The 23,935-nt window shown below is 40.0% G+C and overlaps 3 protein-coding genes across 3 annotated transcripts; all 3 read left to right on the top strand.

Moving 5' to 3' along the window:
• The first annotated feature begins 1,401 nt into the window (after positions 1 to 1,401).
• LOC121941628 (uncharacterized) lies at positions 1,402 to 5,361 on the top strand. Its single transcript, XM_088075265.1, has 5 exons — positions 1,402 to 1,677; positions 1,925 to 2,029; positions 2,156 to 2,299; positions 4,216 to 4,314; positions 4,775 to 5,361. Exons 1-4 carry the CDS (start codon positions 1,500 to 1,502, stop codon positions 4,269 to 4,271), a joined length of 483 nt encoding a protein of 160 aa, XP_087931391.1. The 5' UTR covers positions 1,402 to 1,499; the 3' UTR covers positions 4,272 to 4,314; positions 4,775 to 5,361.
• A 759-nt stretch (positions 5,362 to 6,120) lies between these two features.
• Positions 6,121 to 14,479, top strand: LOC121941851 (putative ATP-dependent RNA helicase DDX5). The gene is made up of 13 exons (XM_042484757.2): positions 6,121 to 6,287; positions 7,417 to 7,597; positions 7,707 to 7,803; positions 7,924 to 8,057; positions 8,460 to 8,525; positions 8,649 to 8,790; positions 8,936 to 9,096; positions 9,453 to 9,625; positions 9,872 to 9,982; positions 10,145 to 10,206; positions 10,896 to 10,955; positions 12,423 to 12,644; positions 13,652 to 14,479. The coding sequence occupies exons 1-13, from the start codon at positions 6,247 to 6,249 to the stop codon at positions 14,107 to 14,109; spliced, it is 1,908 nt and encodes a 635-aa protein (XP_042340691.2). The 5' UTR covers positions 6,121 to 6,246; the 3' UTR covers positions 14,110 to 14,479.
• A 951-nt stretch (positions 14,480 to 15,430) lies between these two features.
• Positions 15,431 to 23,467, top strand: polg2 (polymerase (DNA directed), gamma 2, accessory subunit). The gene is made up of 8 exons (XM_042484760.2): positions 15,431 to 16,380; positions 17,002 to 17,107; positions 17,658 to 17,763; positions 18,233 to 18,418; positions 18,746 to 18,883; positions 18,978 to 19,058; positions 19,676 to 19,776; positions 19,900 to 23,467. The coding sequence occupies exons 1-8, from the start codon at positions 15,885 to 15,887 to the stop codon at positions 20,063 to 20,065; spliced, it is 1,380 nt and encodes a 459-aa protein (XP_042340694.1). The 5' UTR covers positions 15,431 to 15,884; the 3' UTR covers positions 20,066 to 23,467.
• The last annotated feature ends 468 nt before the right edge of the window (positions 23,468 to 23,935 follow it).

Here is a 23,935-nt window from a genome sequence, read left to right as displayed (position 1 = left end):
CGAAGTGCAAGTGGACACAGTAGGACGTCTTGGTATTTTTGGCAAACTGCATTTGACATGGTATTTACTGGCAAATATATCTGTTTCTGGCATACTAAATAATACAGTAGCATGGGCACAGGTGATATTGTTCTCTGACACACCTGCAACGGGCGGCTCAGATCGGTGAAACTGCAGTTCAGCTGATCCTCTGCTTGTTTTCACAGAGCAATCAGGTCCAGTTTAGCACGTAGCTGTGTTTCAAACCTCTACAACCCCCCGTGTAATAGAGCTGCTCCAAACCACAACAAATCTAGAGTGACACAGCAACAGCTCCATGTAGTTGCATTTTAACGATAAAGACTGTTATAGATATAAACGGCTCTGCACACCCACACAGGTGTTTTCACTTGGGCTTATTGCAGGTGTAATTTGGGTGGCGCTCTCCTGGGATTCACATGATGTCACCAACTCTTTGCACCAGATCAATTTAAGCAGCATAAGTGAAAACACGTGTTTGAGAGAACTTTAAACTTGTGTCATATGTCAGAGTGCTCTGTTTGGTGAGATTAGACAGTAAACAAGCCGGTTCTGCCTGATGCAACACAAGTGGAAAAGTAACTTTCTAAAGAGAACAATTTTGGTACATTGTAGACTGATCAGTTCCTCTGCAAGGCAAAACTTCACTGAGTTATAAAATACACAGAAGACAAGAAACATGTTTGTAACATGTTCATTCCTCTGTCACTGTAAATACACAGCTTATTATTATCACTGCTTATTATTTACAGTTTCTGTTCTAAATGCATGATATTGTAGTTTTTCTCTATCAGGTGCACAGGATGTAATTTATTATTATTATTTGTTGCAGATTTCATATTAGATTCTCCATGTGTGTGTCTTACACTCTAAATGTTTTCCCTCAGGCAATGTGCTCTAATTTCGTTCATGGTGTTTTTATTGTGTTGCACAAGAAACCATGCCAATAAATTCATCACATGACTTTTGATGAGAAACCTTGAAACATAGTTGTCTGTATGGAAACATGAAAGCAAAAAAAAAAAAAAAATGTAACATTACTATTTTGTAAACTATAGACCCTGCAGCTTATTTTAATTCTACATTTGACATGGAAAAAGACAATTATGCTCAGCCATAATGAGGTTTTGTCCTTCCTTTCAGCCTCTTCATAGTCACAGAGGGACGGCTTATTGTTACTTGTCTAAGTTTTGGTTAATTTATTATTTCTTTGCTTTTTAGTTTGCAATAAACGGTAACTGAACCATGACTGTCATCTCTATGTTATGAACAACAAATCAAATGTCAAAGGTCACTAGTGATCAGGTGAATTCAGAGGGAACAGCCCAAATGGTAATTTCTTATGACTTCCTTTTTTCAGCTCTTCCCCTTTTTAGTCAACAGTGTGGATATTCAGTCTCTTTCCTAAAACAGACTGATTTATTATTTCAAGATTAAAAACAATCTTTGTAAATCTGTGAGTAAGTTATATTAGCCATAAGATGTCGGGGGACCTGTACGCTGAGCCTGGTATCGTAAACAAGGTTTACTGTGATCAGGACGACAAGGATAATATGGTCAACATCTATGTCAGCGCAGAAAGCCTGAGAGTGTATGATAACCCCTGGGTGGAGAGCAGGTCTCCAATTACACCAGGACCTGCAGAGATTCAGCATCCAGGTATGAACACATGATGAGCATGAGCAACAGTTATTTCCCTTATTTTTGGTGGAATGTAAATGTTTTGTTTTCTTTTCTGAGTGATTTGATTGTGTGATACAGCAGTGGGATTTTTTAATCAAAACATCCTTATTTTCTTGTATTTTACTATTCTTAGCTTATAATAATATGAGCTTAACATTAATTCATGTAATTTGTCAGTATCCTTGAAATCCTGAGCCTGATGTTGCTTATTTATTTGTATCAGTCATCAGTGATTCAGGAAAGAGGAATCGTGTCAGAATGGATTTGGTGTTGCTGGGTTTGGTGTGTGTCCTTCTCTTGGTCGCGATCATTTGCCTCGGGGTCTATAGTGAGTTTTTCCCAATTCTGTGTGGTGTCTTAGCACTTTATATGTTCTTAATCACAGAAATATTGTAAAGATATGATAACATGGGAATATTCACTGTTGTTTTACCGTTCCCTCTTGCCACAATAGTGAATAAAGACAAAGCAAGCTGGAGAAGGGAGAGAAACCAGCTACTGGCAGTTAAAGACGGTCTCGAGAACAGAAGTCACCAGTTAATAGCCAATATCACCAAACTCAACAGAGAAAATAAAGAGTTGTGGGAATGGTTTTGTGGTAAGTAAAAAATTTCATATTTGATCACCTTTGTTCACCGGTGAGTTATTTGGTAGATTTGTGTTTATTGTGGGTGAAAATGCACCAACCAAAAAAATCACCTCACTTCATAAAATAGCCTAGTTTTGCTGTGTCTTCACAGTAACCATACAAGGGCCCCCATGTTTAATTTTTTTTTTTTTTTTTTTATATATATTATTAAAGAAACTGTATACCACATTCAGAGCATACATATTACATATTACATTGCATTCGGGATTGCATTCGGGATTGCATTCGGGATTACTCTTATCATGGAGATGGCTGAGTCATGGTGTGTCTGGTGTGTCCATGTGATGTCATGGACAGGCGGTAGATCAGGTCAACAGTAGACAGCAGCAGGAACAAAGGTCTCTGAGAACTTTCAGTAGTTTCTTCTCTTTATCTCTTACTTATTCAGTCTCTCTTTCAAACTCAGAGTAGATGCATTTGGATTAGTGTTTAGCGCTGCTTAGGAGGAGATAGACAGTAATTAGTGACGACACGTCATTGCATCTCGCTGGTTAAGGAGCTGAAATTACCCAGGCGTTGTATTCCCATCAATGTCAGTCGAAGCTGGAGGCTCTCATTGTATGAAAAAGCCAGATATTGAAGGGTGTTGGCAAGTTTTTTGTGCAGTGGGAATGAGTCTATATATATACATATATATATATATATATGTGTGTGTGTGTGTGTGTGTGTGTATATATATATATATATATATATATATATATATATATATATACATGTATATGGAGTCCACCATGTTCTCTTGCGGTAGCCCTAAAATGGGCAAAGAAAATACCATCTCTAGATAGGACAATTCACATTTTTGCAACGGCCACCGGAGTTGTCCTACACACTCTGTACACAGAAGAAGTTTCCTTTCTGTAACTTCACCACTACATGCCACTTAATCCTACATACTAGACCTTTAAAGTTGGGGAGGGGGGCATTGAGCATTGAGCTCATGCCCAAAAAGCAATGCTGCTCTGCCCCTGGGGGTCAGTACGGCTCTATGCATGAAAACTGCAGTATCAGCAACGGCTATTACTAGCTAGTGGAATACACACACAGGAGCTCACATGCACCAACATGGACTTGTGGCTGAAGCAGCTTCACACAACAAATCACAGGGAACCTCGTATCACAACACACAGATGGAGCGTGTCTTCATTCTTTGCATAGGACGCCACTACTCCACTATAGCTTTACAGAGCGAATAGTGGTTTGCTGCTATATTAATGCCCTGAATGTCGAATACAGTACCTCTGACATTGATGTCATATAAGAGAGGACATTTTGACCACCTGAGGTAATGTGACAGCTATAATTTTTATTGTTATGTGGTGATGGGACACACATTTCAGACAACAAATGTACAAAATAGAATATTTCACTATTATATACAACACAACAGCACTGAAAGTATTTGTATCGTTATTAATCCTAGATGGATGGCAGTGATGCCACTGGTAGAGGTAGGAAGTAGAAAGGAGGTGTGCGTCCTTTACAGGTGGTCACCATAATACATCCATGGTGGTCACATTGTCAATGTGTAGTTCCACCTTTGGTTCAGGGATTTATTATAATGGACTGCACTTCCTCTGTGGTTTTGACATGAAGTAAAAATTAATGAACAATGAAGCTGCTAAAAATAAACTGACTCTGTTCACATGTGTATCTAGCAGAGACAAAATGTGTCCCAGTAATGATTATGTTGCAATGCTGATCACCACAGTGAGGTTGTCCTTAAGAGTTCAGCACTTGAGAAATTGAAACTGATGAGAAAAGTGAGCCAAAGCAACGATAAAATACTGTAATTATTCCGAAAATTAAAAGAGAACATGCTGCCTTGTATTTGGACTGATTAAATTGTCTCTCCCTTTGAAACACAGGATGTGTGAGGCCAAATAAGAAGCCGAGGAAATGTAAAAACCTGGATCAGTTTTAAGGGACTGGGAGAGGGAAACTGGCATAGTGCTGACCACACAGAGGTACATGATGAAATTGTTATTCTTGGACATTTTAAAATGATTTCCTTTACTGATAATAACTATTCTTAAGTTAAACTTCAGACTTCAAAAGTAACATTTCTAAATGCCTGGTATTGTAATGTATCTTTAGGGGGTCCACAGGAGGTAATGTCCCATGTGCTGCAATTTTTGTATCTTATTCTGCATCAGTATGACTTGCTAGATAAATGCCCTCCCTGGCTAGTATGTCTTTGTTTAATCATGGTGGTGGTTTTTGAGGTATTGCACAACACCACCATTTGCAAATTTAAGGAGAACTCCATTAATGCCAGACAACTTCTTTGCAAAATTAACAGATTTTATTTTTAAAAAGCTCTCACGTGTTACTATTTTCTAATAAAAGAGCTCGTATATTTTACATATAGAATAAATGTAACATTTTAGTTTTGTCATCATAAATTATTTTTCTCTGTCCCCACAGGTACCAGTATGTCACACAAGATAAAGATGATTATGGTGGAGTCTTTTTAGTACATAATGTGCCAGAAGAATTTACTGAAAACAATCAGTTTCCAAATTCTGTCACTGTTATGATTCACTGTTACATTGGTGCATTTCTCTTTCAAATGAATGTTTACATAATACTGTTAATCTGTAGAGTTGGTTACCAGGCCTGGTTATCCACCTGTACTTTGGAGCTTTGTTCCTTCATCTCAATAAATATGTTTTTGAGTAATAGCAGCACACCCCTCTGTTCTACAAAATATATTTGTTGGTCAAACTACAGATTTGCTTTGTCAGCTATTACTGCTGCCTGGGTTATATTCACTGGTGACGTTTCATTTATTCTTTTATTTTTATACTGCACAAAAGCCACTTTGAGGTTGTCAGTGTGAATGGTTGCCAGGCTCATTAACCCATCAGAGACCACTGACTCAGGTTTGTGTCCTTCATCCCACATGTTGTTAGGTTTGAACTACTTTGCAGATACTTCAATGTATGAATAGTCTTCATGTTAAAACTGCTAAAAGAAACTGTATGTACATTAATAAATGCTGACCTCTTTCTCTGAAATCATTACATTGTGAAGAGGTTTTTTTTTTTATTATAAATTATGAGTACCAGCTGACTTATTTTTAGGCTTAACCCTGTACTGTTTCCCCTCTCAACTACCATCAAGTTAGTTGTCACAGAATCATCTTGAGCAATAAAATTATATTTAATGTCACGCAGTTAAAATGTTCATCCCACTCAGCAACCCAACCCAGTGTCAATGCGACAGCTGCAAGTGTGTTCAGGAAGACTTAAAAAGGAACGTTCTGTAATGGCAAAACAGATTAAAAGGTTAATAATAATAATAATAATAATAATAATAATAATAATGGTTTAATGGTAAGAAGTCAATTTCAGTGGCAATATGAGAATGTTGGATTTTTCAGACTATGGGAATCACAAATAAATTAAAAATGTATGTATTCATTATTTTCTCCACACAGTTGTCACATATAGTTTTTAAGTTCATCACAGATAGGCCGTTTCGTGACCTTGCCATCACCTTCTACCATGGCTGAATACCCATGTGCGTGTTTGCTTTTGTTTATCAATGTTTTAAATTTATTTTAAGATTTTTATTGATTTACGTATTGAAATGACGATTATTAATAATTCTATATTAATATCCGTGTAGAATTTCGGTTATCTGTGCATATTAAATTTTCTTTTTATTAAATAAGGCTGTGGATGACATAAAATAAAATTAAATAGTACCACGGGTGTGCCACTGTATGGCGCGCATTGATACGATGTTATCCGCCTCATGTGACATCACATCCGTCTCTCCAGCCAGACTTTTGTCTGCCGGCATTTTCTTTTTGTTTTGTCTGTGCTGAATTTAGCTCCTAGATATAATATTCTGTTTAGTTATCCGCTTTTGCTACAGCAGTCTGCTACACAATGCCTGGCTTTTCGGACAGAGACCGGGGCAGAGACAGAGGGTAAGTCAAATGTCAGCTTTGGTTGTTTTGACGTTAATGGTTAGCCGGGATGAACAGCTTAGCATTCGGTTGCTAGCGCTACCGCTGTCATCGCTGCATCCCCAATACAAGACGTTTGCCTTTTAGTATTTTCGTCGCCACCTGTGATTATCTTGCTACGTTGATGTATTAGATTGTGAAACACATTTTTCAAGCGACCAGGCGTCCCTGACGTATTCATAATATTCTCCGTTTCCTTGTCTGTTAGAGGTAAAATGGCAGCTAAAGACGGCTGTGTGTCGGCGGCTGAGCTCTGCTCGGCAGCCTGCATGTTATCATGTGACGCAGCGGTGTCTCCTCTTGCGGATGCACATCCGAGACGAAGATTTGTGTCGCAATTTATTTTTAACGAGTCGTTTTCCATTAATAGTGTCTCTTACCGGCGCCACATAATGTTCTCGTTTTCTCGCGTTTGAACAAGTCATCAATCTTAAGTGAATCATTGCGCCGTTTAATGTTACTTGGTGTTGAGTGTTGCTGAATGAGTAGGGCAATATTCAAGTGCTGTAAATTTTGAACTGTAAGCAGTGTTGGCTACATTGAAACTTGTCAGCACAACTATTGTTTCGCTATAAAACCAGAGATGCTCAGTGTTCATACAGCAAATAAGATTCAGCTCCAAGTATGTCCTCTAAGCTATAAACAATATGTATTCGGAGGTTGTGTCCTCTTTCTTAAATGTTGATTACACTGTCTGTAAATGAAGTTTACGTATTTAAAGCCCTTTTCCTGCACTTGCAAAACTCCTGTGGTTCATTGTCCATAAAGTTGGGGGACCGACAAAAGCCTGATTGTCTTTTTTGAAGAAGGGGAGAAAAGAATCATCTGAATCTATGTGCAGAGACGGAGACATTTTGTCCTTTAACTTTAATATATATCAAGATACAAAACATAGCCCTGCCCTTAATAAAAAGCAAGCAAGATCATCTTTTTGTTTTTTCCATTCATACTAGGGCCTGCAAGGACACAGGCTGTTTAGCACTAACCACAACTAGTTAATTTTCGTAAAGTGAGAAAATTGTGGAATGGCCCTTTCAATAGGCACCTCCCTGGCTATGCTTTAATTTAGTGTCCCACTCTCTTACACAAGGTATTGTGGAGGACCGCCTCGTTTTGGTGGTGGCGGAGGAGGCAATAGGGGCGGACCTCCTCCAGGAAAGTTTGGCAATCCTGGTGAAAGGCTGCGGAAGAAGCACTGGAACCTTGACGAGCTTCCAAAGTTTCAAAAGAACTTCTACCAGGAACATCCCGATGCTACTCGCAGACCACTTGTAAGGGCTGCTAATAACTGCTTTTCTTTGTCATGTTTTGATTTATGGGGGCTTGTGTGTATGTGTGTTGAACATGATTGGTTTTCTGCATTTCCCCTTTCAATTCCAGCAAGAGGTTGAGCAGTACCGAAGAAGCAAAGAAGTCACGGTCAAAGGTAGAGAGTGCCCCAAACCAATTGTAAAATTCCACGAAGCTGCATTTCCAAGTGAGTAGAAATTCATGCTCTACCAAGCAATTAATCTTAAACTGTTCTTTACCTTTTAAATGTGTCATTGTCAGAAGGTTGGCCGTGCAACAATTTAACTTGCTTATCTTGCTTCTCTAGGTTATGTCATGGAAGTTATTGTCAAACAGAACTGGACTGAACCAACTCCCATTCAGTCTCAGGGGTGGCCAGTTGCCCTGAGCGGTAAAGACATGGTTGGCATCGCTCAAACTGGGTCTGGGAAAACCCTCGCTGTAAGTGAAATCTTTTCTTATGATGGTTTGTAAGACCTTTTCTACCCTGGACCTATATGAGAAATTTCTTGTCACTCATCGAATGTCAAGATATCACACTTATGTCAAATGTTAAATCCTGTCAGAAATCAGTTTCAGTTGACAGGTGAGGCTCATTACACTGTTGGCCAGAGTGACTTGACTCAAGATGGAGCAGAATGAATACAGAAAATAGACATTAAAGAGAAGATGCAACTTGAAACGATGCTAACTCTCATCAGCTGAGGAAAGAAATATATCCTGCTTATGTTGTTAAAGTTAATGAAAACAAGCCAGCGGTGCACATTGGAACACTGATATGTCAATTTAATATGTATATTTAGAGCTCAGGCCTTTATTTTTATTTATTTATTTTTTCTTTAGTACCTTCTGCCTGCAATTGTGCACATCCAACATCAGCCATTCTTGGAGCATGGAGATGGACCCATTGTAAGTACGCTTGAAAATGTATTGTTGTAGTGTGATCTGATCTGACCATGTTCGGTCAGTTTGTGTGGTGTGAATGATGCATCACACTGATAATTTTGACAAATTCTAACCATCTGTCTTTAGTGCTTGGTGCTGGCGCCAACCCGTGAGCTGGCTCAGCAGGTGCAACAAGTGGCTGCTGAATACGGCAGGGCCTCCCGTCTCAAGAGCACCTGCATCTACGGTGGTGCACCCAAAGGACCCCAGATCAGGGACCTTGAGAGGGGTATGCTTACTTAATGACTCTCACTGTGTAAATTGTATTAAAATTATTCTACTCTTTGCTGCTATCAGGTGTTTGTTTTATGAATACGGTTTGATTGGTTTTAGGTCTAAAATATAACATTATGGTGTCCCTGTTTTGTTTTCAGGTGTTGAGATTTGCATCGCTACCCCAGGTCGTCTCATTGACTTCCTGGAGTGCGGTAAGACTAATTTGCGTCGTTGCACCTATCTGGTGCTGGATGAAGCTGACCGCATGCTGGACATGGGATTTGAACCTCAGATCCGCAAGATAGTGGATCAAATTCGGGTAAGTTGTGTTATTTTCTTTAACTTGGAAGACATTATACATTATTATTGTTAATGAGACAATATCAGAGTAGAGGGAATATTACTCAGCTGCATTGTTTATGAGAAATAGTATTCTCCAGCACCTCCATTAAATGAGGACTTGGCTCTCCAGAGAGTTATTTAAGAAATGCCCACACAAGTTGACCCAACAACCTGCAACCGATACTCATACCTTGTAACTTACCCAGATTAGATGTTGCTGATACAAGATATCAGACGAGAGCACCTTTTAACTTCTGAATGTGAGTGCTTAATTTACTCTGAAGCTGCCAGATAGTATTGAAGTCCTCCTTTTTGTCTTTTTGTCTTCATCAGCCAGATCGTCAGACCCTGATGTGGAGCGCAACCTGGCCTAAAGAAGTTCGCCAGCTGGCTGAGGACTTCCTGAAGGACTACATCCAAATCAACATTGGTGCACTGCAGCTGAGTGCCAACCACAACATCCTGCAGATAGTTGATGTTTGCAACGACATGGAAAAGGAGGACAAGTGAGTAGAGATATCTCTTTATTAGCATCAGTCAGTAAAATGATGTGATGGAGAAAAAGTTTGCATCAGTTACTAGCCATGCATGTTCCTTGTTTAAATAGTACAAGTATTTCAGGAGCAAATCGTGTATATAATCTTAAACCAGTCTTTGGCTCTTCTTGAAACCATAGAAGCATAATGACTGTTTCAGTGACAGACTACATTATTGTCAAATAAGTTTTTGATCAACTTCCTCTCCTCTGCCAGACTGATCCGTTTGCTGGAGGAAATAATGAGTGAAAAGGAGAACAAGACCATTATTTTTGTGGAGACCAAAAGGCGTTGTGATGAGCTCACCAGGAGGATGAGAAGAGATGGGTAAGGGTCTCCTCTTCCATCCCCTCCAAGAATGTCTCATCCCTATTTTGATTTTTGTTTTTTATCTAGAAAAGTAACATTTAGCAATGCATTTTTGTTTGTTTTCTCAATGTACGTACCTGTTCTTGCATTATTGTTTAATGTTCAATCTGTCGGTCACAGGTGGCCAGCAATGGGAATTCATGGAGACAAGAGCCAGCAGGAGAGGGACTGGGTCCTTAACGGTGAGATTTAATAAATCACATCTAGGGATAACTATGCATCTCGAGGCAGTTAAAAATCGCTAAAAAAATGTGAGATTCAAATCGGTGAGATGAAAAATCAACCGCACTACTTTTTTTTTAACAGCAGAGGGCGTGATCTACTTTTGACTTTGCTTGCCCGGCGTGCCATTTCACTAAGTGTTGAACGTTCAACATCACGTCCAAGACTAGAGACTCCTCGCCAATGTTAATAAGACGAAGCAAAGGCTCCACGACATTTGTTATAGAAATAAAAGATGCACCCTCTAGTTTAAAATCGGAAGTGTGGCAGTATTTGAGCTTCCTTTAGAAAGTAATAAAGGCAAAAAGATAACAGAAAAGACAAAAATAGTCTTCAAATATTGCAAAAGAGTGTAAAACTACACATATAGTACAACTAAAATGATGAACAGCAGGGGACATTGTGCATATCCAGAAATGCATTCGTTGTATAATTCGAGTTTTGCATAATAATTTGCTTAATAGTCATAATTTTTGTTATCCTATTTTGTATTAAAAAATATTGTGAGAAAATCGCATCATGAACCCAGTATCGTAGATTGTTTCAAATCATGAGTTGAGTGTATTGTTACATCCCCAATCACATCATTTAAGACTCCTATTCAGAGGCTGCTTTGTGATTGTAATAATTGCTGTCCCTCTCCCTTCAGAGTTCAGATATGGCAAAGCTCCAATCCTCATCGCTACAGATGTGGCCTCCCGCGGCTTGGGTCAGTATGCCATTGAGTAGCACCACTTTCTTATCAGTGTTACACTTACTTTAAAGAAAGTGGTTTTGCTTTCTTTAACTTTTTCTATGCATTTTCTGAGTTTTTCTCACCTTAAGGTGGAGTCTTTGTGGCAGGCGCTAGGCATGACAGTCCCAGGCCTCGAGAGGGAGAAGGATGACATATTGGAAGTGCTCAACTGGCTTGCCACCCAGTGGGCCTAGAGAGGTGAAAGCTCTTGTGTGCCAGTGATCTTCAAAAGGCTGTGTGGCTAAGCCTTGGTCTCTGATATGTTGTTGAAATACACACACATCTGTTCTCTGTCCATGGATTTCACCTGACAAATGCCATCCAGCTGTTTCCAACTCAAACGTTAAAAAAAAGAAAAGAAAAAAAAAGATATGCTTGATGTTGTGACTTCTGCCTTGCATGCTGTTGTGTTAGAGAGCGCTGTATTGCAAGTCACTTGTTTGAGATTTGGAACAATTGTTACCTTTCGGAGCTTGTATCACATAGCATGGGTGCTTGTGAGCCTGTCTAAGCTTTCAGTTGTTTTCTTTTCCCGTCAAAGTGCTGGATTTCTTGAAATGGAGAGAGCAGTTTGAAATCTTTTGTCTCTGAAAATTTATGAGACCTGGCACATGTGTTTAGGGGGTAATGGGAACATCTAGTGAGAGGAGAAAGAGAGTGAGACAGCTCAAACCAAAGTTCCTCCCTCGCCTGCGTTTCTATAGTCATGTCGAGACCTGCCAACGAGAGACATTTTCTCAAGTGAACACTGGCTTCTTGGAAGATCTTGCCTTGATGAGACTGATGAAGGGGGCGGGGGGAATTGTTCCGTGCTCGGTGAGGGGTCCCACAGGGTTCAATGCTTGGGCCTTTTCATTTTTTTCGAAGGGGCCCCTGTTCAAATTAGTACTTGGTCTATTTTGTCTTGGCAAGACGTGCAGTGCGGCCTTTAATATCAAGCTTCTTTTGAGAGTGTACTGGGAAAAACGGACCTGCAAAAATGTACCCCAGAATGGTCCTATATTGGCACATGAGGAGGCCCCAGTGCATATCGTGGCCCAACTGCGTAGAAGCTCCTGGATGTCACTTGACAATTTGTGGGGGATTTCGCTGCATTGGGAAAGGACTAGTGAATGCATACTCCTTTATGGTAAGACATAAATCCATTTTTTTTCCTCCCTTGGTTAACAAAAGGGAGACTGAATGTCTTTTGGATCATTTTGATTATGGTATGCAATCGGAGTGTGCATCGTTTCTCTCTTCCCACAGTAGTATTCCCATGGAGTAGATGTATACACAATCTTATGTTGTTTTAACACGTTTTTCTTCCACAGCCTAATGACCATTTTCTTCCCCCAGCCTCCACAGTTGCTAACTTTTCCCTTTGATCTGGCTGTTGTGGTGTGCAAAATCCTGTGTGGCCTCCATGTTTTGTTTTGCCACACTGCAACACTTTCACAGATGTGGAGGATGTGAAATTTGTCATCAATTATGACTACCCTAACTCCTCCGAGGATTATATCCACCGCATTGGACGCACAGCCCGAAGTCAAAAAACGGGCACAGCCTACACCTTCTTCACCCCCAACAACATGAAACAAGCCAGTGACCTGATCTCTGTGCTCCGCGAGGCCAACCAGGCCATTAACCCCAAGCTGATCCAGATGGCAGAGGACAGAGGAGGTAAAAGCCAACACTTGTTTATGTTAATAATGGTTCTCAAGATGCGTTTTATATTCTTGTAATAATGGCTCTCAAAGATGCGTTTTATATTCTTGTATATAAGAGAATTGATTGTTAGGCTCAATGTAACGAACAAGTCAAGCCGCCTGCTGATAGTTTATTTATTCATTTATGTCACTGATTTACATAATATGCCCCTTATTAGTCATTGTCCCCAAATTTTCTTTTTAGACATGGACAACCTTACATAAGTGCTAAAGACACCATGGTAAATCTAGCACTCAATTATGAGAATTTTTTAAGGGCTCCATTTCGACGATCGCTGTGTCCAAATCTGTAATGATTCTGGTTCTCCGTAGGTCCATCTATCCTATATCTTTCAGAGCGCCTTTAGGGAATTACTAAAGATTTGGCACAAATGTCCAGTTGGACTCAACAATGAACTGATACGATTTTTTCTTTTCTCCTGAACGTGATATCTCTAGAACGCCTTGAGAGAATTTCTACAGATATGGCACAAATGTCCATTTGGACTTTCTGGCCATTATTCATCATCATAACTCAGGAAAAAAAATAGACATTCGGTCAAATACCTAACAGCAGACGCCAGTCTTTGGTGTCCATCCTAAAACTGTGCTAATTGTGTAGATCTTGTGTGCTGCCGGCTTGAAGATGTGTTTGAAGAGTCCATGTTTTATCATTTTTAGCTGCAACATCCATATTTTAAGTATTTTCAACTATCATTGGCAAAATATGACCTGGCTGGTCCAGGAGGCACACAGCGGAGAGGCATGTTACTGTAGTTGGGTTGTTAAGATTTCTCCAATGTCAGATTAGTCTACAAAAGGTTTTCAGATATGCTGACATATTCCAGGTCTGAAAGGGGCTTTATACATATTTCAGTGTCTATTGATATTATCACTGTTGTTTTAGGTTTAGTGTATTAATAATCTGAACCCACTCTGCTCTCTCTGTTTTTGTCCCTCTCCTGTCTTTATCTCATGCAGGTCGTGGAAGGGGGGGAAGAGGTGGCTACAAGGATGACCGTCGGGATAGGTATTCCGGGGGTGGGAGGAGCAACTTTGGCGGTAGTAGCTACAGGGACAGGGACAGTGACAGGGGGTTTGGCAGTGGGCCGAAGAGTGCCTTTGGTGGCAGTAAGGTTCAAAATGGTGGCAGCTATGGAGGCAACAGTGGTAACTCAAGCGGTAGCTATGGCAACAACAACTATAGCAACAGCAACGGACAGGGTAATTTCGGCGCTCCAGCAAACCAGGTGGGTGCCTTTGGTAACCAAAGTTTCCAGGGTCCCCCACAGTTTGGGGCCATGCAGAGGGCCGCTCAGAATGGCATGAACCACCCACCATTCCCATTCAACTCCCAACCGCCACCGCCACAGGCCCAACAGCCACCACCCCCACCACCAATGGTGCCCTACCCCATGCCACCACCCTTCCCACAGTAGATATGATATACGCACAATATATGGAACCAACATGATTTTGGTTTAGTCTTGAAATCTTACAGTATGATTATTATTATTATTATTATTGTTATTGTTATTATTATCCTTTGTACTGTTTAACTTTGTTTTGCTTACAGCAGGGTTGGAATTACTCAGTAAACCCAGAGCATTAAATGGAGTCATAGACACGTCTCCTATAGTGCAATTACGATTGCCGCATTTTTCCTTGACTGTTTTTTGTTACATTCCTCAGTAATTTATTTTTACTAGGTAATGCGATGTTTTCAGTTTGTGGTATGTTTAAAGTGATGTTATGAAGATCATATAAAAAGGGTGTGTGTGACCCTTTTAAATAAAAAGAAGAAAAGGGGACCTGTGTCTTGTTTTTGCTTTGTGGGGGGTGTTGGGTTCAAAGAACTATTAGAAATTGTATTGTTTTGATGTGTATCTGGTTGTCTCTAACCACACATGCGGTAGTATCAGGGATGCGCGATCCATAAGTAATAACCCTGAACACATTTGTGAAATTACCTTAGAGATTAACAGTACGAACGTCTAAAGGCAGGTTGCCTAGAAGTTACACTTTGCATTGGTATAATGACTGACTGACTAAAAGAAACAATGCTGCATTGGAATTAAACAAGGTGCATATTATTGATTATTATGGATGTTTGCAACCTCTGGGTGTTCCTGACCCTCCTGTTTCTGGAGCCATTACCACATTGATCCCACCTGAATGTGACAGTGCATGTGAAGTAGGATTCAGTGAAGGGCTGCAGTAACCACTGAGGATGCTGAGAGTCTACAGGAAAAAATAAAATATATTTATTTTAAAAACTAATATGATGGTGAAGCGTCTGCTTATTTCAGAAAGTCCAATTAACACATCACCCTACATTTTTTTATTATTGTTTTTTTCAAATAGTGCATTGTACAGAGATGTTATTTGATAATTTTTTTAAAAAAAGATCATTTTGACAGTAATATCGTACATAACATAAGAAAAGACCATAAAATTAAAATTAAGACAACAAATTGACGAGGGACATATAAACTTATAACATAGATATAATATATTTGTTTTTAATCACACATTGATACCATGGGGATGTATCATAGTGAATCCGTAACCCGGATGCATTTTTTTTCAAGGACGGCGACGGCTTGACCCGCCCTACTCTCCCTCTCATTGGCTAGTACTCGTTACCTTCATTGATCTGATTGGTTAGATTTAGGCAAGAAGAGTGCGGTTGGTCAAAGCCACGGATGAATTATAGGTCAAAGCCAATCAGAAGCAGCGTAGGGCGGGCCATGCGTTTCCATCACTTCCGGCTCATGCATCACATGTAACTCCGGTGAATTTCAAACTATGTCTAGCGGTTTTTATTGGATATCAAATGTGTGACAACAGCAGTGAGAAACTGTCAGGCGAGTGTGTTTTATTTTGAATGCACAGACATAATCTAGCATTTGCAGCATGTTGCATTCAGGCCGTTAGCTAGCTAAAGTATGCTATAAACAGAGAGAGGGTAAAGCCACCTCACCGAGCCTGTGTTTCCGTGTTCAGCAGAAAGTTAACATACTTTTTTTTTTTTTTGCTGTAAAACAGGTTGCTCGCTTGAGTAAGTCCTCGCTAACACTTTAACGTTAGTAGTTTATTTTATATCAGCGTTTGGGGCTGTTGAGGATGGTTAAAGAGGAGTGATTTGTCTAATGATGGAGGATCATCCCTGAAATAGACAATCTTTTGATTTACTTTTGTTCAGCTTATCATCATGTTGTCGTGTTGTGCCAGAAACGCTTTATCAAGGCACTTATGCGTATTAAAACCCTCTCAGTGCAGAGTAACACCGACTCTGCAGCACAGCAGGAGACGCTGCAGTGCATCACCCAGTGAGGACTTTGATCAGGTCAGGGCTTTGCTGCAGCTCTGTGTGGACAGACACTATGTTTCACCCGGACAGACAAACACTGAGCTATTTCAGCGTGGGCTGAGCTGCAGCTATGGACCTCTGGGCATGGAGCTGAGGAGAAACCTGCTGGAGCAGTGGTGGCACTCTGTGAGCAGGTCCTCAGCTCAGGTGTTTGGGATCAACACTCTGAGCAGCAGCAGGGACACAGCAGCAGATGGACGGAAGCAGCTGAGGATGGTTGAGTCCGAACATTTAAAAGACATACTTGGACAGCATGAACTGAGCAGGGAGCAGCTCATCCAGAGGGTACAGACGCTCATTCAGAGGTCCCCGTCTCTGAGGACAAACTTTCTTCAAGGTATAACGCTGCAGGACAAAATCCAGAGAGGCTCACTGTTTGTTATGATATTGGTGCGATTTGAAAGTTGCACTAATAACTATAAAGCGTATTATGATTACACTGGCATGAAGTTTGGTCTGTATGGCAAGCTGATAGCAAGAAAGACCATCCTTTATTCAGCAAACCATCAAAATGTTACAGTAAAAATAAGAAGTAAATGGTGGTTTTAAGGGACTCTCCTTGCCTTAATTGAGTCTACCCTGGTGGAAGCTCCACATATCAAGTATTATGCTTAGGATCATGATGGCTAAGATTGGGACTTTACAGTCTGCAAAGGAGCTGGGATTTGTACCTATCCTCAGAGGAAGTTCCACATGAAAGAATTAACAAAATGAAACATTTTTGCACATATAATATATGCATCAGATCTGATGATATCATTCTAAAACTACTAATTAAAGCCAAATATTGCGGCATTTAAATTTCATAGTCAGAAAATAGGAAAGTGCATCACTCCTGGGAACATAACTGATGTCATTTATCCTCAACCAGAAGCAAAGACAAACAGCAACAGTGTTTTCCAACTTAACTGTCTTCTTTGTTGTACAAAAACAGCAATTAAGTCTGAGTTGTTGTCAGGTGCGTTGGAGCAGTTCGTCCCCTCGTTGGAGCTGGTGAACAGGAAGCTGCCCTTCGGCCTGGCTGAGACTGGTCTGTGTTTCCAGCCCTCAGACGGCTCTGGTTGGTGAGGCTTCCTCTAATGTCTGTCTGTCCCTCTGTCTCTTTATGTGTGTGTGCAGACACATACGAATGAAAAAAAAGGTTTATTCTTGCACTTCACTTTCTTCAGATGAGATTTTCAAACATGGGCAAATCAATTTAGCTCCTTCATGCTCAATACAGCTTGATGAGTTTATATAGATCTCACCCGCATGTGGACCTTATCAGAGTATATAGTAATATTTATAATAGTAATATTTGCAAAATCCAATATCTTTAATATGTCATTAAACCTTTTCTACCCACTGTGCTGACCGTGGGACATTAGCAATATGTACAACTCAATGATTTCTAATTCTATAAAAGAGGCACATCAATATGAACATGTAGTATGCTGTTTGTATCAATGAATTAGATTCATTTCAGATTTGATGCATTAATTTCATTTTACACTGTCAATTCTCAGCATTAGGAGGTAAATTTGCCCTCTGGAAGTACAAAGTTGTGCTTAAAAAAAAAAGAAATATGCGTAGTGCTACCATAATTGTAATGTAGTGTTTTGTTTTTTTTTCCAGCCCAGCTGAGGTCACTCAGACGTCTCTGGTGTGGTTCTGCTCTCCTCGAACCTCTTCCCAGTGGCTGGATCACTGGACGCAACAGAGACTGAAGTGGTGGAGAAAAGTGGGTATTTTGAAGTGAGAGGAAGTATTTTCAGAGCACAGCAATTAACAGATAATTACTCAGATGCACATATAGAGTTTTTTTTAACAGGTTCAAAAAAGTAATGGGAAAGATGAACTGTCATGTTTTGTGATATGCTTTGATTACAATATATTTATAATCATAAGGTTGTTAAATGGTTTGTATTTGCCAGTATTGTGCAGTGCTAGCTGGTCCTATTTTTATTGGCGTCTTAAATTGAATCCTCTACAGTTTTCCTACAACAGAGATATTTTTTATTACTTAAACATACACCCCCTGATCTTCCTGAAAGGCCCTCCAAACACTCCATCTCCCTCCAGAAAGCTGCCGTTCATGTTTTAAAATGACACAAGTTTTAAAAATAAGCATCAAGATAGGAGGAGGTTTGGTGAGAAGTCAAGCAGTATGTCTCAGTTACATCAAATCAAGACAACCCATGTCTTCGCAGTTTGCCGTGTCTCCCTCGGACTTCAGCAGCAGTGACGTTCCAGAGGAGGAACTCGAGGAGGCGTCGTCTCGTGGTGTGAGGATCATCTATAGCTTCCCGTGGGGAGAGGAGCCCCTGGAGACGCTGTGGAACAGGGGAAACACAGAGCTGCTGCAGACACACCAAGGAGTATATTCCAAACTTCAGGTCAGTCTGCTTCTTCTTTTAGTCCTAACACTGTCCTGTTTTGTACACGTGTTTTCTTTGTTTGTATTTAGTTTAGCTGTCAAGTTGCTGTTGCAGAAAAGTGAATGATAAAGTGACGCATTTGTAACTGTCTGTACTGTTTTGTTTTTACCCAATTATGACCCATGTTGAAGACAAATGTTTTTTTGTTTTGTTTATTAGATTCTTGTCTTTAAACCCTGTTGCACTGAAATAGGGTCATACTCAAAGGCAGCTATTCACTAGTGTTTTCCCCCTTCTTCAGTGTAATCACATGCAGTGTTAATTGTCTCTCTAAACGCGCTTCAGTGTCAAGATGGCCGTAAGTCAATTCCTCACGTCGTCTCAGTAACCGGGAACATGGATCGCGGTGTGATGGCCTTTCTGTCCAACTCACTCCAGCAGCTCAGGAAACAAGACAGCAAGCAGAAGCTGCATCAGAGAAAGGTGATGACAGCGATAATATATTCCACTTGACATTTGTGCTCCATTTTTTGATGTAATCCTCCATCACTGAGTTTTGGTTCGCTGTTGATTCCAGGTCCTGAAGTTGCATCCAGTGTTGGCTCCTGTCAAAGTAGCTTTAGACATTGGCAGGGGAGCCACTGTGGAGCTGAGGCAGGTGAGTAACATATTTATCATAATAGGACATCAGTGATCACTTGGTTTTTATTTATCGTGATTAAATCTGTGTGAACACACATCTAAAAAGTGAATCAAGTGCTTGGTGAAAAGGATCTTTCAAGTGAACAGGGTTCCCACAGTCATGGAAAACCTGGAACAGTCATGGGATTTCACATTCTCATTTTCTGTAACTGGAAAAGTCATTGAATTATTAAAAATCATTCAAAGTTTTGGAAAAGTCACGGCATTTTGTTGTGTTTTTTTCAGTAATTTTTAGTGGAAAACTTTCTATGTCCAATTCCAAAGTTCAAAAAGCGTGTGCCTACATTCTTATGTTTCAGCATTTTTTTCCAGACTTGCATATGAATATGAACATACCATACCACCATACCAGTAAAACAACCAATTACTAGATATTTGAAGAGGTTGCTGAATAATTTTATTACAATAACAAACATTTTGGGAAACTAACGACACAGTTCTTGTAGTGTTATACGTTGTGAATGGTCTCAGAAATGTTACAATGTGTCCGTGAAAAACCATGGAAAAGTTTTGAAATTTTGGCCATGAAAATGTGTGTGAACTCTGAGTATATTAATGAGTATTATTTTGTAGGTGTGTGAAGGGCTGCTGCTGGAGTTTATGGAGGCCAAGATCTCTGCGTGGCCTGGGTATCTCAAAACTCTGCCAACATCAGTGGAGCTGCTGAATGCAAAGTAAAGTGCAATTTAGTGTTGCAACTGAAGAGAAATTGCTCATTAGTAAATGCAGCAAATTAGCCGTGATTCTCTCGCTGTGAACTGATGTGATTTGTTTGTCCCTGTGTCGATGAATTTTAGGTATGATGAGATGGGAGTGCTTTTCACTGTGGTGATCAGTGAGAACACGCTGGAGAGCGGCCTCCTTCAAGTCCGCAGCAGAGACACCACCATCAAAGAAACCAAGCACATCTCTGAGATCACAAAGTTTATCTCCAGATACATTTCTGCTGCCGACAACATCTGAATGGACTTTCTTATTTTAGCAACTAAAAGAAATGCATCCCTTTAAGGCACAAAACAGTTACTCATCTACAAGTCACTGACTTCCTTGTGAGGAATATTTTTACTGACAGCATCGAATGGAAATTAATCTCTTACTGAAAAACGTTTGGCTCAAAGTGACCCAATAAGGAAAGGTGGATGTTTGATGTGTATCGCTATATACATCTCGGTAAGGCTAAGAATTATTGGTGAAAAGGAGACGTGTGCAGTGCAACTTGTTGCTCAAACAAAATGTATACATAATGCATGTAGTTTTTAAGCAGCTGCTTCTCAGTACTTTTGACAAGTAAACACAAAACTGTTACAGAAGGTAAAATAAAGCACTAAGTAGTGAATAGCTGCTGTCAGGGCTAGATGTGCTTTGTCCGGATGTTTAGGAGTGCAGTTTCATCAGCAGCTGGATTCATGGGCCTGGGAATGTGCTGGACAGCCCTGCTGGTCAAGTATGTAACAATCCAGGTGTCGATCACAGGTTTTTCTTGTACTGTAAGGTTATCAATACCTCTGTAACCTCTTAAGGACGTGTTGCCTCTGACCTGGATCGACAACTGGAGAGCAGTGTACAAAAAGTTAGGGAAATCAGAATTCTTCAGATGTCCTTGGATCGGTTTTTGGAGCGCCAGGGTCCATCCCATCCAGTGTCCCCCAGGTGCTGCTACTTGTGTGCCTCCTACTGGGGATGGTGGCTAAATGTAACCTGCAAATGCACTGACATTACTGAGCTCATCGATCCCAATCTCATATTGCTGAGATCTTGCCAGGGAAAGTCGCAGAAATCTTTGATTGCGCGAATGATTGTCACAATGCCGGTCAGCATCTTCAATTCTGTTTGTTGGCATGCCATTGCCAAATGCCAAGAGACTGGTCCCACTGACTGTTGCAAGAGAGAGAACATGTCCTGAAGGGACGTCTGCCTTTGTTGGTTCCAGTGCATACTCAGAAAGTCCCAGCCCTTCATAACCATGTTGCCAGTGAAGTCAATGGTATCAACATGAGTCTCACATCTAGCTGCAGCAATAGTCTTCCTGAGTCTTTCATTCGTGATGTTGCCCCCGCTGGTACGTATGGTAACTCCCAGGACCAGCATGCCCATGATATCATTTCGGCGCACCGTGCCTTTCTGGAGAGATAAGGCATACACAGTTAGGAACTCCAATATTACCGGTATGTTCCCTGTCCGGATTGACATGGCACCACCAGTTTGCATGTTCATCTTGTGGTACCCAGCCAGCGCCCATGGGTGGAGCTCATTAGCAGCAGTTACTGGTTGCGACCCTTGGGGTTGGTTATCAGGAGTATTTGCATTGAGGTGGTTGTTCCCAGCTCAGACATCAGTGATCCAAGCAGGCCAGTGAGTTGGGTTGATGCAGATAAGCCCTTTTGCATCTGGTTGAACAGGAAACCCAACAGGCCAGGGATTCCAAAGTCCATCAACCTCCAGTTCGAAGGGAACAATGAGATCATCAACATCCATCGTGTTGGGCCCGAAGGACTTGAAGATCAAATGACGAACTTGGTTTTCATTTATGTACATCGTGTTTTTGAGAACAGGAAGTCCTCCTGTCACAACACTGAGGGATATGACCGCCTGTACCAAGTCTTGGTTCCTGACTGTACGTTCATCCTGGAGAGCACGACCCTGCTGGCGAGCAAGGATCCCTCTTGCAAGATGATTTACACATGCTCCTTGTGAGTTGTATGGAGGGAGTAAACGCATCCAATGACTTCCTGCACTACCTAGTAGTGCGGCTAATCCTGCCAAATTAAAAGCGTTTGCCATTTAGACCAATTGCTCTATCAGTGTTGAAGAAACTAGATAACAAGCCATAGAGTTTTAAAACTGCATGACATTTGTTTTATTTCCACCTCTTCCAGAGATGTTCCTATGGATGCAGCCTGCACCAGATGACTTGCACAGTTTACTGGACAGGGAGAGTTTAGTGGTGGGCAAAAATGAACAAACAAATCTTTTTGAATGACTCCTTTAGTGTCTGGTATGTACCCGCACAACCTGACTAGCTTCCAAGTGCTCATGAATCTCCGACTTAGATCTCTCGCGTACTTACTGTTATTGAACAGTGGTGCTCACTCTGCCTACTACTAGTTAACAGGAAGCAATGACAACAAACTCGAGTCAAGTTGTTCTTCTGACTTTTGTCTGTTCACTAGTTTTTAAGATGTAATTTTCAAACAACATGGACTTGGTCATTTTTATAACTTCAGTTCCTTTGTGAGCTTCTAGTCGAAACAACATGGAGGCTGCAAAGACGATGCTCAAAAATTTTAAACAATATGTCAACAAAGAGCAAAGGAAACAGATCAGTTGAGCCATGAAATATAATTGAAAAAATTTTTTAATGATTTTTCGGACACCACCTGAATTCAGCACATTGAATTAATCTTACCTACATACATTTGGGATGCTGAATCAACGCAATAAAATTATTTTATCTTTATCAATGTAAACTTAGACATGATGATTGGTCATGCACTCGGAGTTCCAACAGTCATGGAAAACCTGGAAACATCATGGAATTTCACAGTCTCTTTCTCCAAGTCTGGAAAAGTCATGGAACTAGTAAAGATTATAACAACAAAATTATAACAACACAGTTTTGTAATAATCATGGAATACTGTCATGGAGTAATGTTATTGTTAAAGTAATCTTCTGTGAATATTCTTCACATAATGTAACATAACAGAAAATTTATTTTCTAAGGCTGTTTATGTGATGTAACTCTCATATGCATCAATGTGTAACACCGTTTTTGTTTACGTGTCTTCAATTTCCCCCCACATTCTGTCTGTCTTCTCCCATGTATGCAAGTTAGCTAAGATTGTGTCTGAATAGAGTTTGTATATGGTATGACCGAAAACTTCCAGACAAGTATTGCAAAAAAAACATATTAATTAAAAAATTGTTATTATTTTTAAAATTACTATGGATCCTTGAATAGTCAGGAAAAAGTTTTGATTGTTTTTTTTCCAGCGAAAATGTGTGGGAACCCTGCCCATGTAACCCTGAAGAGGGGTTACATGGGGTGGGCAGCACTGGTTGTTAAAGGTGCATGTAACTTTATTATTAGTGTCATGGAGCAGCTGCCACCATATTTTGCAAGAAGTATCCAAATTTGATAGTTTTGAAAGGTTTGATACACTTGCATGTAGTCCTATCAACTTCAAGGAAGTTTTTTTCCCCAGTTTTCCAGATTTTTTTTTAATTTAAATTTTTCAAAATTTACTAACAAACATGACAACATGCCATTCACTTCTCCAGTGTCAGCATGAAGGTGTTGTCAAAGGGAACAGTGCTAAATCTATTTATTCACTTTTTTTAATCAATAAATCAAAAAAGTAAACATATAGTGTGAAGTGTTTCAGTCCTGTTGGAGTGTTTGAAGTAATACATTTTCTAAATTAAAATAAAATAAATCAAATTAAGATACATAAATAATAAATAGATTATCAGACAAGGGAGGGAACTCATTCTAAACGTAATCATTTACTCTAGTGGGAAAGTGTTTCAAAATATACAATTTTAGTTCTTTTGGCCCTTTTAGAGGTTTTGGGGATTTCAAATATAATTTAAATTCATTCAAGTTTGGGAATGGCGAGATCCTTTGTTTTATCCATTTATGTATGTCAAGCCCAACTTTGTGGACAACACTACAAGAGAGGTATTTATGGTCAGTAATACCTCATTTTCTTAAAATGTACCTGCATTATAATAAATACCAAAACAAAGTTGAAGTAATTCTTTAGAGGGGTAGATGTTCATAGTTTCAAAATTTGTTTATTTCGTTTTGGAGAAATAGGTAATGTTAGATACAT

This window comes from Plectropomus leopardus, chromosome 3 (genome assembly GCF_026936395.1).
Source record: "Plectropomus leopardus strain MGB_pleo_1.0 chromosome 3, ASM2693639v1, whole genome shotgun sequence".
Classification (NCBI taxonomy): Eukaryota; Metazoa; Chordata; class Actinopteri; order Perciformes; family Serranidae; genus Plectropomus; species Plectropomus leopardus.
The sequence above is the reverse complement of the archived record's forward strand: the minus strand, read 5'-3'. Positions and strand labels throughout refer to the sequence as shown.

What these genes read in the sequence shown, in the direction of transcription:
- LOC121941628 (XM_088075265.1), top strand. Translation starts at nt 1,500, where the DNA reads ATGTCGGGGGACCTGTACGCTGAGCCTGGTATCGTAAACAAGGTTTAC. An exon ending in TGCAGAGATTCAGCATCCAG is followed by an intron (nt 1,678 to 1,924) that starts GTATGAACACAT and finishes TATTTGTATCAG; the next exon opens with TCATCAGTGATTCAGGAAAG. An exon ending in CATTTGCCTCGGGGTCTATA is followed by an intron (nt 2,030 to 2,155) that starts GTGAGTTTTTCC and finishes TTGCCACAATAG; the next exon opens with TGAATAAAGACAAAGCAAGC.
- polg2 (XM_042484760.2), top strand. Translation starts at nt 15,885, where the DNA reads ATGTTGTCGTGTTGTGCCAGAAACGCTTTATCAAGGCACTTATGCGTA. An exon ending in CCCTCAGACGGCTCTGGTTG is followed by an intron (nt 17,108 to 17,657) that starts GTGAGGCTTCCT and finishes TTTTTTTTCCAG; the next exon opens with CCCAGCTGAGGTCACTCAGA. An exon ending in AGAAGCTGCATCAGAGAAAG is followed by an intron (nt 18,884 to 18,977) that starts GTGATGACAGCG and finishes TGTTGATTCCAG; the next exon opens with GTCCTGAAGTTGCATCCAGT.
- LOC121941851 (XM_042484757.2), top strand. Translation starts at nt 6,247, where the DNA reads ATGCCTGGCTTTTCGGACAGAGACCGGGGCAGAGACAGAGG. An exon ending in GATCAGGGACCTTGAGAGGG is followed by an intron (nt 8,791 to 8,935) that starts GTATGCTTACTT and finishes TTTTGTTTTCAG; the next exon opens with GTGTTGAGATTTGCATCGCT. An exon ending in GATGGCAGAGGACAGAGGAG is followed by an intron (nt 12,645 to 13,651) that starts GTAAAAGCCAAC and finishes TATCTCATGCAG; the next exon opens with GTCGTGGAAGGGGGGGAAGA.